Source organism: Aspergillus luchuensis, chromosome 4, assembly GCF_016861625.1.
Source record: "Aspergillus luchuensis IFO 4308 DNA, chromosome 4, nearly complete sequence".
Lineage (NCBI taxonomy): Eukaryota > Fungi > Ascomycota > Eurotiomycetes > Eurotiales > Aspergillaceae > Aspergillus > Aspergillus luchuensis.
The window spans coordinates 1,245,555-1,263,645 of record NC_054852.1 but is presented as its reverse complement, the minus strand read 5'-3'; the positions used below and the strand labels follow the sequence as shown (position 1 = coordinate 1,263,645).

The following is an 18,091-nucleotide window of genomic DNA, read 5'->3' as shown; positions in this document are numbered from 1 at the left end:
AACGGATGGGTTAATAGGTAGGCAACGAACGGGGCGAAAGTCCGGACTCCCTGTGGAAAGCGGTGTTAGCCTGGCTTTTGGGGGCAGTGTCCACGGAGAAATTCAGCGTACCTGCAGAATACAAGAAGGCACACACAGAGATGTGCCTTGGTAGAATAGGCGAAAAAGGCCAATGAGTGATTAATAACCAGGTGTACAAGCGATTATAAGGCCAGGCGTCGTCAGAAGCCGATGAAAAGATTCAGCTGGCTCACGAGACAGAAGATTGGGATGCGACCGGTGAGAAAGGAAGACCTGAGCGAGTCTCGGATGACGAGAGGACGGAGGTTCTCTGTATTAAAAGACAGAAGATAAGAAACGGACCGGAGATGCTCTGCAACTCCGTTGTAACCGTAGAAAATGATGCTTGAGACACAAGATGCAGTCGACGAGAAGGGTTGGTCTACCGTTCAGACCGTCGAGATGGGAGGAGCACGCGGTCGCGGTAGGAAGGGTAAATTCAAAACTTTTTCGCTTTTTTGGCGGAGTGTTCCTTGATGCTTTTTTTTTATCCACTTTTCTTCTCTGTTTAAACTAATCCTCCTTTTGTGCCTCTCCGATTTATGACTGCTATTTTCCGCACGTCGAACCTGACGAAAAGAAAGAAGTGGAGGAAGAAACGAGAGGCGACGCCGGGTTGCTTCGTTTCGGGAGTTCGGCGCGTGTTTGGCCGCTATTTTTCTTTTTTTCTTTTTTTCCGTGCCTTTTTTCCTTTTCCCAGTTCGAGTTCCGCGCTTAACAGAGGACCGTCCAGTTAACCGGGAGCCCCAGGCAGACCACCCAAGGAACTTCAAGTTCTTTTAGAATGTTAAGCCAACAACAGCAACGGTTCGTGGGAAAGACGGAGAGTAAAGGATTAGGAAAGGAAGGTAAAAAGTAGAAGTAGCGAGATGAATAGACACTGATGGAGAAGGAATGAAGGGAAAAGGGGGGGAATGATGAAGAACTGAAGTCGGGGTGGGTAGGGGAAGGGTTGGTAAGTGATGAGAGGCTGAGGGGGGGAAGCAGAGAAAGAGGGCGACCGAGAGGAGAGAAGAGAGAAAGACGGAGAGAGGAGGAAGGGGAAAGAGAGGAACCAGCGGGGAAGGGAGAAAAGAGGAGTTGGTAGTGAATAGGAATAGCAATAGGGACGACCAGGGAATGAAAGGAGACGAAGAAGAAAGAGAAGCAGCAGCAGCAGCAGGAGAGAAAGGGACAGCAAGCAGACCCGGAGAAGAAGGGAACTGGAACTATTGATTGGGATCGATCATGCGAATCACTCTTCTTACTACTACTAAGAGTAGTACTTGCTACTTACTACGAGCAGTTACTGGCAGTGACGAGACTCTCCTGGATGGCCTGGGAAGTCTGCCTGAGACGCTCGCCCGTCGCTCAGGCGCTGTTGTGCTTCCTGATTGGCTCGCTTCAACTCCCCTAGACCGAAGAGGACTAGCGGAAGGAGGGGGCGACTGGCCCAATTGTCCAACGAGGCCTCCTGATTGGTGCCAGCACCCAAATCCCCCGTGGGTGCCTGAGGTGCCACGGCCACACTGCCTCCAACTTCCAGTTCCCCCCAACTTATCGTGCGAGACGAGGATCTTCAGGAAATGAGCCGACCCTCTTTTCATCAGTCGCACAGCACTGAAGTAATCAATATCAATCACTATTCCGAGGTTGAATGGTCATCTGACCATCCTTATCTGATTCACCCCAAGGCCATCCCGGTCCTCTCAATTTGCCTGGCTCCAAAGCCCATCTTTATCTCCCACCAAGCCCCTCCCAGGGTCCCTCTACGGAGTGCACTGGAACGTGGTAACCACTTACACAGAGCTTCCCTGACCCAAATCACTGCAGATACCCAGGTCGTGTGCTCAGGACAGGCTTGTAAAACCAATATACCACAGTCCGTTTCCACCTCTTATCTATCTGGCTCTCTGTAGCCTGCTATTGCTGCTGATGGTGCCCCTATACCGCCTGGGCCCCAGCTCGTTCGCCGGGGCCTCTCATCGAGGCTCACGTAATGCCATCTGGCCTCCGCCAGGCTGAAACGCCCCATCCCAGTGTTGCCTTCCCAACTGCCTGGCACGGACACGTATTATCCCGGAGGTGTTGGCAACATCCAGGCTCCCATATATATTTCATGTAGCGGCTTCTCTCTGAAATGACACCAAAGAAAATATCCACTGAACACACATTGATTGTCAGTCACTATAATTAGAGTATAACATAAGATAGTAATTTCGTTCCACTGATCATCGCCATAATGTCTGCACTTTCCAAACAAGATCAGGACTTCATATGTCAAAGAGTTATACTTAGTATATATGCTCCTGCCTGCCACCTATATCATTTCTTCGATAACCAGGGTATCATCAATTGCATCAAAACCAGCTTACTAGCGTGGTCAGACTTTGCATCTCGAAACGCTAAGCAGCCCTTGGGCCTTGTATGTGGTTGTCACATACTATTATTGCTGTATACACTGTAAGCCATTGTCCAGTATGAGATGGCAGCTGGCGTACCTTCTTAGAAAGGCCCTTGGCAGTCTCTTGCACAGAGCCACTCCCCCGTCGGATGCGAAGTAGGCTAAACAGCCTCAGTCTCGTTGTCCTTGCTTGAGTTGGATTGCGGCACACTATCAGGCCGTTTCTCAAGGTCACGTTCGAGGCGGGCTTTCTCCTCGTCCGTCGCGTCAGTTAGATGGACCGCAACTTCCTCGCCAAAGTTCTGTGCAATTTCTTCCAATGTCAACCGAGCAGTCTCCGGGAAGAAAAAGTAGATCACTAGAGGCCACCTATTAATACGAATACCAAGATTGCAAAGACGTAGCTAGCTCACCTGGAATGAAGAATGCGGACCAGCAGATGATAACCAGATAATACTTCCAGCCAACGTTGTCGAAACCCATCGGCGCAGTCTGAAGCAGGATGAGAGTCGCTGTCATGCGTTAGTAGCTAGGACGGCTTTGGATCAGAACAGTTTCTTACCGGCGAACTGTCCAAATAGGGAGAATCCCATGCCAATCGGGCGAATCTCAGTAGGGAAAATCTCAGACACATAGAGATACATCGTTGTATCACAGAAAGTTCTGTTGAGAGATGAGTAGTCTGTAATCATAATCTGTGGAGATATGCTTACCCTTGGAATGCAAGGTAAAGGTACATAAACAGAATGCCAAACCCGTTACCAACCCGGTTCGTGGTGCCCGCGTATTGTGCGGTCATGGCAGCCAAGCAAGATGTGGTAACAATAATCCCGACAAAACCTGTAATGTACATTTTTCGACGAGAATTGACCTTGTCGTGAAGCCAGGCACCAAGAGGGTTGTAAATGACACCTAAAAATACGCCGATTAGTCTTTACCCTCATAGTCCGACCAGTTTCCATCTTACCAGCAGTTGTCAGCCAGACCGCACTGAGGAGCAGTGGCATTCCGCCGGTTTCTCCAAGGTTGGTGTATAGAAGAACGGCATAGTTGTTCTGCGCGATGTAAGCTATCAAGCCGATCGCAGTAAAGAAGCACTTACGATGATCAGAGGTCCGCCGAATTCAGCTCCCCATTGGGTCAGAAAGCCGATAGCCATACGCTTCCTGTACGACTTCTTCTTCAAAACTGCGTTCCACACATTTCCATAGGCAGACAGTCGCTCCCCTTCAAGACGGATCTGCTCGGCAGTTTGGAAGTATTCTTCCTTAGCAACCAGGTTGTTAGGATCGTCTGGGGATCTGCGAAGTCGCTCAAGGACCAGTTTAGCTTCCTCATGCTTTCCCTTACTGATCAGCCAACGTGGAGAGCGAGGGAGCCAAGGCGATCCTAGCAGCAGGACGAGAGGTGGCAAGCACTGTAGACAAAGTGGGAACCGCCAGCCAAATGTACCGATCTTATTTTCAGCAAAGTAGCAGGCATAGCCTACCCAGCCGGCAAGCATGTAACCGAAAACGAGAAAGATGGCATGATGGCCAACAAGCCAACCACGACGGAAGGCACTAGACATCTCGGAAAGGTACATTGGACACACAGTCACAAGGATACCAATTCCGAGGCCGCAGACAAATCGCCCAGCTTGAAACATTCTAGGTAGAGTTAGCCAAGGGCATGTGCAGTAGAGTGGTGGGGGGTAAATCAAGGCGTACTTGAGTGAATTAGAACCTCCTTGAAGTGCTCCTCCGAACATCGAGAAGAAAGCCCCCAACTGGATATTAAGTTTCCGACCAAAATAATCACACGACCACATTATGAAGAGCGTCCCAACCGCACCTCCAGCACTGAAGACGCCATTCGCTGTAGATATAGCAGGGGTCGTTATTGAGGCATATCCCGGCTCGCCCTCCTGAGGAAGATTGAAGTATGTAAACCATCCTGGCTGACCGATCGTGCTTGAGATAATTGAAGAGCAGTAACCGTATGTCTAGTAATTGGAGAAAAGGAAAATTAGGAGCGATTGCAGAAGAGAGATTTCCGAATACTCACCATGGAACCAACGGCAACAAATATAGTGACCAGCCTATTATAGGTACTGGTCTGAGACCCGAACGTCCCCATGGCGAGCTAGATGGAAGCAATGGATGTAGATCGGAGCCACAGTGGGAAGAGAAAAAGCAATATAACCAGAAAGAAGAGCAAACAGGTCAAGTCGCACGTTGCATCAGATGAAACAATATTGAGCAAGCCACGCGGCTCAATTTTTGATCATGTACTACCCGAAAGGAACAGGTCTGGGACCGGGGGGTGTGGGAAAAGAGGCGGAAGGAATGCCGGGCAGAAATGAAAATGTAAACAACAACCGTGTATGACAGACAGACAGTCAAGGTGCCGGCACATCAGCCTGGGATATATCTCTCGGCGCAGGGTAAGCGGGCAGAGAAAACGGCACCACAGACACTCCCACACATCATGCACTAAGTTGCTTAGCTCGTGGGAGCTTTCTAGCTTTGCCTTGAGTATACTTCCCTTTTGCGTAGAGCACCGGCCGGGTGGAGTTGACGATGAAGGAGTGGATCCACCAACCACGACCAGCGACATAACGGCTCCTCAATCACCTGGTTGAAGAAACATGGCCGATGGTCGCCATTCGACAATTGATTTGCTCTAGACCAGGGGAGGGAAGAAAGAGGATGCATTAGTTGTCGTTGCCTCGCTAGCCTGACAATAAACGGTCTCTGCCAGGAAGGGAACCGACACTAAGCTCCTTTGGGGAGTCCCGTGCTGTTACTGCATGTACGTACGTTACCGTTATGCCTGTAAGTATGTATGTTCTGCGGTCTGCCGCTTCCTCTGGATTACTCACTACTTCCAAATAGGCAACTGAAAGGACTTAAGGTTCTCTCCATCTCCACCTTGACAGCCTGGTTTTCCGTTTGGGTTTATTGTGGCTGCCATCAGCATCCTGATCAGTTGTCACTTGTCAGTCCTGACTCGCTCGGTGGTTCATGGCTCTCAACCGATAAGACGACCCATAAGATGTCAGTTAAGATCCACCTGGAGTGAGCATGGTTCAGGTCGCGTTTGCTTTGTAACCAGGTGCGTATGCACGCTCAGGCATAATAGACAGACGGTTTGGCCGATTCAGTAACCCCGAGCCCTCTTCTGTGGCCTCGCTTTTTGTGGACTCGGCGGGACTGTGTTAAACTGGTGCAATCCTCAGTATTACGTTTTATGTGTAGCGTGTAAATCCGAACAGGGGGTTCAAAGTTGGGTGCGGAGCAAGTACTATAACAGATGCGGGCCTGGTAGCCCGTCGCTGCGATCCGTCTATTGATTTTCTGGATCTAGTGCATCCGCTATGACAACGGCGCCGAACCGGTCTGTCTTTCATCCCCACCCTTTTCATTTGGATTAGTAACTATTGGAAGCGATAGAACCATTCTCCAAAGGCTACAACTGGTAGTTGAACCATCGTGCAGGGAGATATTAAAACCTATGCGTACACGGGTTTCAGCTGGCTGTCCAAAAATCCCTGGTTTCCGTCTCCCAACGTGCTGTGGTGTATTCTTCTTCCTTCGATCGGCCTAGCTATCTTTCTCAGAAATATGTCGTCGGGTAATTCTAGTCAGTCGCCTTTCGATGTACCATTTGATGAGCTGCCGAACCCCAAGCAAGTATGGGTTGGCAAGCCAGGAAGCCGCGAAGAAGGATTAGGGAAGCTTGCGATCTTGACCCCCGAGGTGGTGGCCAATGCTGCTGCCACTGAAATCAAGACCGGGCGACGGGTGACGATGGGCTGGGAACTGACCAAGTTGGATTATCCTAATCTGAACCGTCAACCATGCCACCATCAGATCATTCCGCTTTTGGGCGGTGTGGCTTTCGACGATGTCTATACCATGAATCCTCGTAGGTCATGCACATGCACTATTCTTCCTTTCGCCCGCGGTACCACCCCCCTGGGCTAACTCCAGAATAGAACAAAGTAGCCAGTGGGATGGTCTGCGGCATTTTTCGCAGACGGTTGAGGGCCAAACCGAGCGTGTGTTCTATGGTGGCGCAACCGTCGAGGAAATCAATGATCGAACGAACAATCGGATCGGCTTGCAGCATTGGGCCAAAGAAGGGATTGCTGGTAGGAAATTGACCTATTTATTGATTGACCTTTCGGAGTAAGCGACTAATTGCGGTGTCGCATGCTGTTCGACAGGTCGCGGGGTATTGATCGATTATGCCACATGGGCAGAAAAGAGGGGAATCAGATACAGCACTTTTTCGACACATCAAATCCGGCTTTCAGATATCAAGGAAATTGCCAAGGAATGTGGCATTACTTTTCAAAAGGGCGACATACTTTTTGTTCGCATTGGAGTGACGAAGGAATGGGATACCGCCATGACAGATGACCAGAAGCGGCAATACTCGGACAATCCGAGCCCGGAGCATGCAGGTGTCGAGGCAACTACAGATGTGCTGCGATGGCTTTGGGATACCGGGTTCGCCGCGATTGCCAGCGATGCAATTAGTTGGGAGGTATATCATCCACTGCAATCTTATGCAATGCATCACTACTCAAGTACATTTTGACTGACATGTAACAGGTTTACCCACCCCAGTCGCCTGATTTGTTCCTGCATGAGTATGTACTTGCGGGCTGGGGCATGCCAATCGGTACGTTGAAATCAATTGCATGCAATATGAAGCGATCTCCAATAATATACTGATCTGATTTCCCTTTGACAGGAGAGCTGTTTGATCTAGAAGCACTGTCTCAAGTTTGCCAAGATCTCCAGCGCTGGTCTTTCTTTGTGGCATCAATTCCCCTGAACATGCCCGGAGGGGTATCTTCACCCCCCAACATCATGGCTATATTCTAAGCCGGATCTACCGACAGCGCTTTAACTTGGGGGCCAAACCGCTTGTACACGACAGCCATGGACGCTAAAAGCGGATCATATTTTCCGAATTTCCTTCTCCCATATTCGTGACGAAATTCTGGAGGTGGAGACCTTCAAAGGCTACACATAGCCGAAATGGAAATAAAGAGGGACAAATGGAAGTGGAGATGAAGTGTAGTAAGTGCGCTTAGAATTAAGCGACGAGAATGAATGAGAAAGCACATACATACTTATTCGGACATCGGGTTTAAATAGTAGAGCTATAGTATGAATCCGTCCACTTTTCCAGGCGTCATTGGGATCAGCGATGGTCACTAGGACATGGCGTGGGAACTAGACCTAATCTGCAACCAGGCGGATTTCAGAGGATAAAGAACCACGACATACAGAGGTAGGTACCTGCCCGCTCCTGGAAATACCGATTGCAAAGCAGTTGATTAAGATATTCGAATTAAAGAAAGTCAGATCATGGAGTGCTTTACCGCGCAAACTCTATGGCAAATTAGCATATTCTGATAAGGCTGGCTAAGACGGGGGATAATCTGTGGTCATCCCCAGGGTCACATGGTAAACAGAAAGTCCGGGACATTCTGCCACGCGTGGAAGGGAACACAAAGAAACGCATGACTCCACTTCGAGTCTATAGTGCGTTTGCCTCTCACATCTCGGAGAAACGTTTGCTAACCGGGGAGCAAATGTGTTAACTGTAACTAGCCAGACAAACGCATTGCTTGACGGCGTGGTGGGTTCGTCCGAAAAATTTGCTCAGGACCCCTCAGCTCTTGCCAGCTCCTGCATCGTACTTCTGGTCTCGCTGTGTTTTTTTCTTTTTCTTTTCGTCGAGCCATCGAGGCGACCAGTTGTTTTAGTTTCACAATAATCTAAGACGAGACCCCAGCTATGCCGGGTAAGGCAAGATTGACGTCCGCGAGGCCCACCATTGGTAACAGCGTTGCATCCGCACGGGCATTAAGTTCTCTTAGACGGCTGGCGGGCCCCACTTGCCGCCCGGCGCGCGCCCGCCCCAGTCATTCCAGCCTTGACTTCCTTACGGAGTACCCATACGGTATGAGACCGTAAGCGACAGCAGATGCGCATCTCTGACCCGCGAAGGGGATGGATCAGAATCTGGCGTGGCTTTCGATCGACATCTCTCTTTCATCCCACCCCCTCCCCCAGTCGCCCTTACCCATTTGCTTCAATAATTGTGTTGGCTTCATTACATTCCAACACTAGAACAAGCCATTGGAAAAGGCGAAGCCTGATCATCTGTTGATCAAAATTTAATCCCCCAAAGTGTTTAGCCGAATGCACGCATGGGTTCCCGCTTCATCGCAACGCATGTGCAACATGTGAGACGGGGAGGGGACTCTGAGCTTTGACACTGACCATGCAGATTCGTGCATGGTTACACGCAGTACAGAGTACACACACTCCTGTCCCGGAGTGGCATTTTATTTAGTCATCGCCAGTCTAAAAGGGAATGGGTCCGAAGCACTGAAAATTTCGAGCAATCAATCTCCTGCGCCGAACAGCGACGGATTACGGAGTCGAAAAAGACTCTTCCCAATGCTAGTTAGCAATCAGGCAATATTCTCGAGCACTTGGCGAGATCGCCCACTTACCGAGCCACTACCAGCCCACAACTGGGCTCTTGATTCGGAAAAAGTAAAGCCCAAGGACTAGTCGTACTTCCTTCATTGCACCCCTGTCTTTGGCTAGCCCGGAACCCTGTCGCAGGATGCTCTGCAAAGGAGTAAAAATCCTTAGGGCCTGCGCTATCGCCTTCAGGGGTGACGGCCTCCGTCTAAATAAAAAAAAAGAAGGCTTGGTGCTTGTGGCAAAGGACGAATCGGAGAGCTTTATTGCTCGCGATGTATCGACCTTGATTGATGTGTCATGACCCCGAGTTCCCAAATTTGGTTGTGATATAGTCTTAAATGGGACTTAAACCCAGACTGCTGGGTCATTCATCTATTTCCAGCACTTTGGAAGCGCTTCTGTGAAGCCTACCCGTTCGTCACGATGCTCGCGGAGCTGCTTGGACGTGATGACACCAGCATGACAGATAAACATGTGGACAGGTCGGTCCAGAAATGGAACCTGGCGACACAGATACTATGCATCACTACGATGACGATTTTCTTTGCTCTGCGATGTTTTACCCGCCTTGTCATCATGGACGGCTTTCGAAGAGAGGATTGTAAGGGCCTAATGAGCAGCTGCAGATGGCCAGTGCTAACGAACACACAGGGACCTGTCTAGGTGCTTGGGTAAGGACATTGATGCCAACCTACTGAATGAGATGCTCAACTATCTTGACTGGCAGTTTCTTGGTGTGTGTTATTCAATTATTGCTTTGATCAGTACGTATAAAAAAAATGCCCCTTTCGGAGGTTTGCTGAGTATTAGTTCAGTGGGCCATTTCGGGGGCGGGGTGCACTACGCTGATGTGCCTGTATCCCATCGCATACCCTTCGAGAAGGTAAGTTGAATGAGTCTATTACAATCTCCAATTTTCTGTGTTAACTTGCTCAGACGGTGTATGTGACAATGGTCATGTATGGTCCGACCGCATATTTAACAAAGTTGTCCCTACTTTGGATCATTGCACGAGTCTTCAGCCCTTACCGAAAAACCGTTATATTTATCTACGTCTTCCTGGGTATTATGCTCGCCTACTATATTCCAGCGGTCATTGTCAAGATCCGAATCTGCGACCCAATAGCGAAGTTCTGGGCCCCTGACACACCGGGGTCATGCCTGGACCAGACATCAATCATTCTTGCCGATGCAGTTGTCAGTGTTGTTAGCGATATGGCTATCCTAATTCTTCCCCTACCTTTGACGGTGGGGTTGCAATTGCCGCTGAAGAAGAAAATGCGAGTCATGGTCGTATTGGGAGCTGGAGGACTAGCGTGTGCATCGAGTATTGTCCGTCTGATTCTCATTATTTTGACAGGGCAATCACAAGACGGAACACTGGCTTTCATGCGCATTAACATGTTCGGGTACGACTATTCCCTAAACTGGATATCATTGTATCACCTAGCTGACGATTTTTTCGTGGTTAGAAATGCCGAGATAACGATCGGGGTCATTTGTGCCTGCCTGCCCGCCCTTTCAGCTCTAATCTCCCGTACCCACCGCGAGTATACGAGCAACAAATACTCCAGTCACAAGAACACCCAGACATCACAGTACGAATTGAGCAAGGTCAAGAATAGTCGTCCCAGTCGCGCAGATAGGAGCAAAAACCAGATGACCTTGACGGAGGTTGGATCGGACCAGGACATTCTCATCCCCAACGCTCAGGAAGCGCCAAGGATCGAGACCACGGTCCGTGGCGATTCAGAGCGACAAGGCACAGAGACCATGGGCATCATGAGAACAGTGGACGTGTCAACTACTGTGACATCGCGATACAGTCACCACGAATGACAGGTAAAAGTCTTTTGGCGGTATGGCGGCGTTCCGGGGGATATCATTATGTGGTGCCGTAACCGGCTTACATCTCGACGAATCGACATGGTTTTCTTAACGTATATATATTAATATAGTGTATTATATGCCTTCCGGACCTCATATTGGCCTTGATATCAGTTTATGTTCATGTATGGTTTAACGCCAGGAAGCAACATTGTGACTGTTGACGTGCTCGACATTGTGACAAGCATCGCAGGGTAGTGATAGTAAGGTGCTGACAGACCCACATAACTGACAAAAGCTTGTGTGCTTCCTTTAATCTGCTAATTAATGAACTCTGGGTCGTGAGGAACTAAGAAGTTCTCTGGTACCTGGGAGAATGAACCATGACGTCATATTCAGATGAAGTCAATAGGGCACATTCCCGGGGTTGGCCCGTCACGAGATTGTCTGCCGCGAGTTGCCGCCATTGCAAAACAAGGAACCTCTGGCTTCGCTGGTGATGCTCGCCATTCAGCTGAACTCTAGTAGGCTCTTTGTCCTACGGGGCTTTTTCCAACTTATGGACGACTATCAAACCGACCTACGTATCCTTTTGTGACATTCACTAACCACTTACTCTCAAGAACTGATCTATTAGGCCATGTCTTATCTTGAAGTTTTATCCCTACTACTTTTCAGGATATAGCAGAGGCTCTTCCGGCTTGTTTAGTGGCGTGTCGCCTCAATCGAGATATGGTCGATGATAAAGATCGACCACGGAGCACGGATAGGAGGTCGCTTGGCAAGAGATTCCGAAGTCACTTCAATCCAAGGCCGGCGGAAGATGATGGGCCACAAGACTGGTGGATCGCATCTACTGCTATTCCACTGATAGCAGCTACCACTGCTCCTCTCGCTAATCTCATGTCGATTGTCGCGCTTGTGATGCCGTGGAAAAGTAAGCTACTTGGCGGGACTGCATCATCAGGCGCACCGGAGCAGGAACTCATCAGTGACCCTCGATGGTAAGTGCACATCTCCGAGATATCCACAGATAGTGCTAACCCGAACAGGTGCATAGCTCTCAATGCCACATCACTCGCGTGTGGCATTGCAGGCAACGTTTTTCTTCTGTTCAATTTTACGCGCACTATGCGATACATCATAGCTTTGCCCGCATCTATCATCCTCTGGTGCCTGGCCACATCGATTTTGATCGGTATAACCATTGCTACGAACATCTACGATGGTCCAACACCACCCGACCAGACCTACTCTCAGGCCTACTGGAGTGCAGTCATCGCCGCAGCTCTGTATTTCTTCCTCACTGTCATCCTGATGATCAACATGCTGGGATACGTTCTGGGGCATTACCCGCAGTATTTTGCCCTTACCGACGGCCAGAGAACGTTGATCTTGCAAACCACTGCATTCGTGGTGTGGCTACTAATAGGAGCTGCTATCTTCCATGCCGTCATCGACGATATATCGTTTGCGGATGCACTCTATTTTTCAGACGTCACAATCCTGACATTAGGATACGGCGACATCACTCCTCCAAGCTCGGTCGGAAAGGGCCTTGTATTCCCCTATGCAGTGATGGGTATCATCATCCTCGGACTTGTGGTGGGAAGTATCCATGACTTTGCCCGGGAACTGCAATACGACAATGTCGTGCGAAAGCATGTTGAAAGGAAACGACAAGCGACCATCGAGCACTCCATCTCACTGGATCCAGGCGCAGAGGAACCACATCTCAAATTCAAATCCAAGCGCCCACCCAGGCCTGGTGGACGCAGTGCTATCAATGCGCTCTCATTAGTAGGCCGACCGAAGCTCCTCATCATGAGGGAAGAAAAAGACCGCTTCAACGCCATGCGAGCAATTCAATACGAAACCGTTCTCTTCCGGCGGTGGTACAATTTGATCCTGAGTCTCATCATGTTTGGTATCGTCTGGACATGCGGTGCTGTGGTCTTTTGGCGCCTAGAACAAATCACCTACTTCCAAGCCCTATACTTCGGCTTTTGCTCTCTCCTCACGATCGGATACGGAGACATCACACCAACCACCAACGCAGCGAGACCCTTCTTCATCGTCTGGTCCCTTCTATCCGTGCCAACAATGACAGTCCTCATATCAGAGATGAGCGACACAATCGTCGTCGCATTCAAGCACGCCACCAGCGTTTTCGCCGACTGGACCGTCCTTCCACAGTCAGGAAAATATCGAGACTTCCTCCGTAAATTCCCAGTCCTCTACACGACTCTGCAGCATCGCGAAGAAAACAGACGAGTAAACGAAGGCTTCCACGTCGGATTGGAAAACGAAGAAAGAGGCACGCGAGGAGAGCACCAGCACAGCCTCGACCATCCACCCACAAGATCGCTCGAAGAACTCGCCAGCGAACCAGACACGGCTTCAGGTACGGGATCAGACCCAGCGTCAACCCTTCACTTCGCACAGCAACTCGCGTACGCGATCCAGCGAACTACCCGAGACGTTGTAGAGGGCGAGAGAAAACGATATACCTACGAAGAATGGGTGGAATTCACCCGACTCATTCGCTTCACGGACCCCAGTCCAGACGATGTGGAAGTACAAGAAGACGAATACGGGATTTTGAATTGGGATTGGATCGGTAAGACGAGTCCGATGCTAGCCACACAGACGGAACCAGAATGGGTTCTGAATCGTCTCTGCGAGAGCTTGATTCGGTATGTTGATATCCAGGCGAGGCAGACAGGCACGGCGAGAGAGGAAGACGAACCGACCTTGAGGAAGCAGAGGGAAATTAAGTTTGAGGGTGATCAGTAAATATTCAGTTATCTACTTCGATTGTGTACATATATATATATTTCTTTGTTGATTCTTATACAGCCATTTTTCTCACTTTTCGGATTTTTCTTAATTGGAATAAGATACATATCTTTGGAATTAAATTATCATGATGATGAACAGAATCTATAAAATTGAAACAGCAAGACCGCCATGATACCAACCCACCCCAACCCACTACTTAGTAATAATTTCCAACATGAAACAACTTAATCCCTGCACATAGTAAATCCTCGGTATCCTAGCCATCCAACCAACCCGCCCGGACTTCATTCCGTTCTTCCAAAGCAACATACTCCCAACTACAAAGCATTAGGTTAATCCTTTCTCCGCACGTCACTAACCAACCAATAACGTAACAATAAAAGACAGAACCCCTCTTTGATGATCCATTCATTCCCCGCCTCCCCCCTTGCACATCATATTAAGTAAGTAGTCTAGCAAGTTGGTTAACCCATGGAAGAGCCGTAGCCGATTACTACTTCCTTATCTCTCCAACTCAGAGAAGCGGGGTAAGCTGGCTGCCTGCATCATCTCTCTCTTAAGCTGTGACACAAAAGTATCGTATCTAACGTATATAAGAAAAGACCGTGATCGTCCATCCATCTTTACCAATCCAACTACCTCTTTTCAAGTTAATCCTTATTGTGTGCATTTGTACTTATTATTATCAAAGTTATAACTTGCTACCAGTATTTTACTACTATACTATACATAACTTTTTCGAAATGACGAAACAACTCGCTCCCGGTGCTCGACTGGAAGGGAAGGTTGCTATTGTTACTGGTTAGTTCCCTTCCTTCAATTTCAGTTTCTCTCGTACATCTTTTTTTGTTCGTCTATATTCTCTTATCTACTATATATTCACTGTATTCGGATTTATATATACTCCATTCTACACACTCCCCAACCCACTCATACTAACGAGTTGAGTATGTAGGAGCCGGATCCGGTTTCGGCGCCGCCATCGCGCAGCGCTTCGCCTCCGAAGGAGCCAAGGTCATCGTGGCGGATATCAGTGTCGAAGGGGGCCAGAAGACGGCCGCCGCCGATCCAGAAAATATTGTGTTCGAGCAGATGGACGTGACCAAGGCAGCGGATTGGAAGCGCATTGTGGAGAAGGCGGTGTCGTTGTTTGGGAAATTGGATGTGTTGGTGAATAATGCGGGGACGACGTATCGAAATAAGGTATCTCATTTCTCTCTTTTCTCTTATGGTGATGATGAATACTTTTATGAAGAAGTGAGGCTTATGCATTGTTGATTAGCCGACGCTGGAAGTCACCGAAGACGAATGGGAGCGCGTGTTCAATGTGAATGTCAAGGGAGTTTATCTGGGCAGTCAGGCGTTCGTGGCTCGGGTGATTGAGCAGGGCCAGGGCGGGTCGATCATTAATATCTCGTCGACGGGAGCGTCGAGACCTCGGCCTGGGTTGGTGTGGTATAATGCGTCCAAGGGGGCGGTTTCGAATGTGAGTGGATTGATGTTATTCTTTTGTCCTTTATGTGTGAGATGCTAATGAGATGTTGATTAGGCTACCAAGGGTCTGGCGGCTGAGTATGGACCGCATAATATCCGTGTCAATTCGGTCGCTCCTCTTCTCTCGGCTACGCCGTTGTTCTCCGTGTTCACGGGAATGGAAAATACGCCGGAGAACTGGGAGAAGTTCATTGGAAATGTGCCGTTGGGCCGTCTCTCGGAGGGGAGTGACATTGCGAACATTTGTCTGTATCTGGCCAGTGATGAGGGTCGGTTTATCAACGGGACGGAGATGGTCATTGATGGTGGAAAGTGTATCTGAGTCGTGAGACCGATCATTTTCGACGATGGGTATGCAGTACCGCATGATGGCAACGTCCAGTATCTTGACATAGCGAATGCTCTCAGCAAATCGAAACCAGCACAAAATCCTACTTTCTGGCCGCGTAGTGTAGGGAATTTGGGGTTGTAGCTGTACTCACCTGATTAAGTCCAAGAAGATGGATCGAACAGGGAGATATCTTCTTCTAGCAGGCCCATCATGTGCTGGTTCCCCGAGAACCAGTTCCCCAGTTGGCTGGTCTGAGGTATCGGTCCAGAATATTGACCTTCCATCGCGCCTCGTGCATCTCCAGGCGCTGACCCAGCAGGAACAGGTGCGGATGCCCACGCGCTATCATTGTCGTCCGCCGACATAGGTGCCAACCCAAGAGCACTGAGGTATACATCAAACTCTTGACCGACAGATGCCAGGTCTTGATCCTCCTTGACCTGCACTTGTTCTTTTGCCTCAATGTACAGTCTAGCCACATTGCTGAGAACATGGCATAGTTGATACAGTTTTGAGATTGCTTCCGAAAGAAAACAGTTAGGCTGCAGAGAAGCCACAAAGTCTTCAAGTCGGGCGAGATCATCCCAGGATGACAAAGCAATCGCGTGGCAGAAGATCACTATAAATGGAACAAAAGGTGCATAGAGAATGGTCCTGGAGTGGATGTTAGAGATATAGCGGTGTGCCAAGCATCTGCAGCTTACCAGTGGAAGTACGCGGCCTTGATATGCTCTGTCATTTCCTTCACTTCCGCCATACAGTCCTGATGTACTTCGAGAGCGGACCTAGCCGTTTCTATGCATTCGTGGATGAATGTGCCCTGTGTGCCTTGTGGCGGAATGGCGCGGTATATCAACGTTAAAACTGACAAGCGGGCAACCTTGTCTGATTTGAAGAAAACCTGATCGACCTGGGATCGTTGTTTATCGAAATTAATACCCTAGACTATGTTAGAGTATTACTGGCTATGTCACCAACAGTGCATACCTCGAATGGCTCCATAACCACTTGCTGCATCTCAGAGGCCAGCTGGCGAGCATGAGCTACCCGCTCACTTTCCGGCCGTGCCAAAGCTGCAGGGCTGTAAAGTAATTCATACACTTTTCCCTGTATTGTCGCAAATCGGACCCACAACAAGTAGATTTTGTCAAATGGCTCATCTAGTCCGGTCGTATCGATATTTACTAAAGATGTGACGTCGTAATCCTGAATGGTTGACGCGCGTCCCAGACGCAGGGAAACCGCTTTATCCAAAACGTAGACCGTCCAGAATAGTGTATTTCCTAGGGATGGCTTATTGCTGCTGTCTGAAGGGTTTGATCGATGGTATCCGAGTGTTTGGCATAAGCGGAAGGCCGCTGAAGTTAACGTCATTGCGAACGACGGCTTTGACATCTCAATTGCGTAGACGGCCTTGACCCTGTCAGCAGACTGTAAAATATTTCCGGCGACAAAGCTTACTCCTAGTGCGAGTGCTTCGATATTTTCATCGTTCGCAGGCATCAGAAGGCTCAAGCTCCCCAAAGCAGTTTCAAGGTTGACCAGACACAGCTTCAAATACTTATCGTACTCCTCTCTAGTCTGTGAATCCTTTGTGATAGCGACGACGTCGCTAATCAGGTAGAGCAGGGCGCCGTTAACTATAATAAAAGTAGCATCGGAGTATTCCTCCGTGGAGAAGTAGATCTGGCGGCATTTCTCAATTAGCCGTCGGGGCGACAGGAAAGGCAGGTATGCTTGCAGGATACTCGGTTGCTCTGGTAGTACGTTAGAAAGCTATAGCGAGAACATATCACGTCTCAGGGAGTACCTTGGCATTTGCGCAAAAGTGCCAGAACAATCGGCGCTGGAGGCATGGTAAGCTCGCGCAATCCCGAGCCTGGAATTGCCCTCTGATTCGGGAACCGCACTTGGCGGGAGGGAGATTGTGCCTGGTGGTCCTGCATATCAACGATCTGCTTCAAGGACGCAAGCGCGGTGCTTATTTTGGGAGTCGACATCTGGAGCGCACTGCGGGAGACGGCCGTCTCTAGGAATTCTCTGGCGTAGGCGGAATGGGCAGCGAGGGAGGAATTGCCCTCAAAAGCAGGAGTAGACTCGTGTTGATCCAGAGTCGCAGCAGCACTAGTGTAATTGGTCGTAGTGGATGGACTCAGCTGGCTTGACAGTGGGGTAGAATGATGGCATTGTTCCGAAGGGCCCTTGGCGTGCGCTCTGAGTTCCAAAAGGGTACGCTCGATGTTGCCCAGACGTTCTTCGATGAGGTCAATCTTCCTCTCACTAGACTATGTCAGTTGAACTCGGTGAGCAGCCTACTAATTGTACGTACTACTGGCTCGAGATAAGGACACGCTTCTTTGGCTCTGGGGGCTTCTGACCAGCACCAGTTGAGCGGCAGATGATTTGGGAACTGCGGCAATTGGAGCAGGGAGACCGCTTGTCACAGCGTATCTAATGGTGGCACCAAAATATGTGAGTGTCCTTCCTAAATGGGATAACCCAATTCATTATTGATAGATTGCAGCAGTTGCATACCTTTCGGAGGCGGCATTGATCGCACTGGCATCCGTCAGCAATTGCGGACTGTAGTATGGGCATGCAGTGCCACTCAAACTTACCGCACGCCTGACAACAGGCTCCTTCTCACTCTCGGGTCCCTCGGGCTCCATGTAGTCAAGCTTTCCAAGATAACCG

General features: G+C 49.4%; 6 protein-coding genes across 6 annotated transcripts; 4 read left to right on the top strand and 2 right to left on the bottom strand.

Annotated features, from left to right (window-relative positions):
* Positions 1–2,988: 2,988 nt before the first annotated feature.
* Positions 2,989–4,561, bottom strand: AKAW2_40462S (putative MFS sugar transporter; the record flags this gene model as incomplete). The annotated part of the gene is made up of 5 exons (XM_041688793.1): positions 2,989–3,106; positions 3,157–3,355; positions 3,411–3,498; positions 3,546–4,427; positions 4,490–4,561. 5 exons carry the CDS (start codon positions 4,559–4,561, stop codon positions 2,989–2,991), a joined length of 1,359 nt encoding a protein of 452 aa, XP_041542542.1.
* A 1,487-nt stretch (positions 4,562–6,048) lies between these two features.
* On the top strand, positions 6,049–7,030 carry AKAW2_40461A (uncharacterized protein; the record flags this gene model as incomplete). The annotated part of the gene is made up of 3 exons (XM_041688792.1): positions 6,049–6,352; positions 6,423–6,578; positions 6,654–7,030. 3 exons carry the CDS (start codon positions 6,049–6,051, stop codon positions 7,028–7,030), a joined length of 837 nt encoding a protein of 278 aa, XP_041542541.1.
* Positions 7,031–9,366: 2,336 nt separating this feature from the next.
* Positions 9,367–10,782, top strand: AKAW2_40460A (putative integral membrane protein; the record flags this gene model as incomplete). Its single annotated transcript, XM_041688791.1, has 6 exons — positions 9,367–9,544; positions 9,595–9,614; positions 9,671–9,707; positions 9,759–9,826; positions 9,880–10,352; positions 10,416–10,782. 6 exons carry the CDS (start codon positions 9,367–9,369, stop codon positions 10,780–10,782), a joined length of 1,143 nt encoding a protein of 380 aa, XP_041542540.1.
* Positions 10,783–11,502: 720 nt separating this feature from the next.
* Positions 11,503–13,566, top strand: TOK1 (potassium channel; the record flags this gene model as incomplete). Its single annotated transcript, XM_041688789.1, has 2 exons — positions 11,503–11,774; positions 11,823–13,566. The coding sequence occupies 2 exons, from the start codon at positions 11,503–11,505 to the stop codon at positions 13,564–13,566; spliced, it is 2,016 nt and encodes a 671-aa protein (XP_041542539.1).
* A 749-nt stretch (positions 13,567–14,315) lies between these two features.
* Positions 14,316–15,388, top strand: AKAW2_40458A (uncharacterized protein; the record flags this gene model as incomplete). Its single annotated transcript, XM_041688788.1, has 4 exons — positions 14,316–14,373; positions 14,528–14,775; positions 14,855–15,058; positions 15,122–15,388. The coding sequence occupies 4 exons, from the start codon at positions 14,316–14,318 to the stop codon at positions 15,386–15,388; spliced, it is 777 nt and encodes a 258-aa protein (XP_041542538.1).
* Positions 15,389–15,552: 164 nt separating this feature from the next.
* AKAW2_40457S (putative C6 transcription factor) lies at positions 15,553–18,066 on the bottom strand (the record flags this gene model as incomplete). Its single annotated transcript, XM_041688787.1, has 8 exons — positions 15,553–16,051; positions 16,102–16,337; positions 16,385–16,810; positions 16,859–17,154; positions 17,208–17,677; positions 17,727–17,848; positions 17,933–17,956; positions 18,016–18,066. 8 exons carry the CDS (start codon positions 18,064–18,066, stop codon positions 15,553–15,555), a joined length of 2,124 nt encoding a protein of 707 aa, XP_041542537.1.
* Positions 18,067–18,091: the final 25 nt, after the last annotated feature.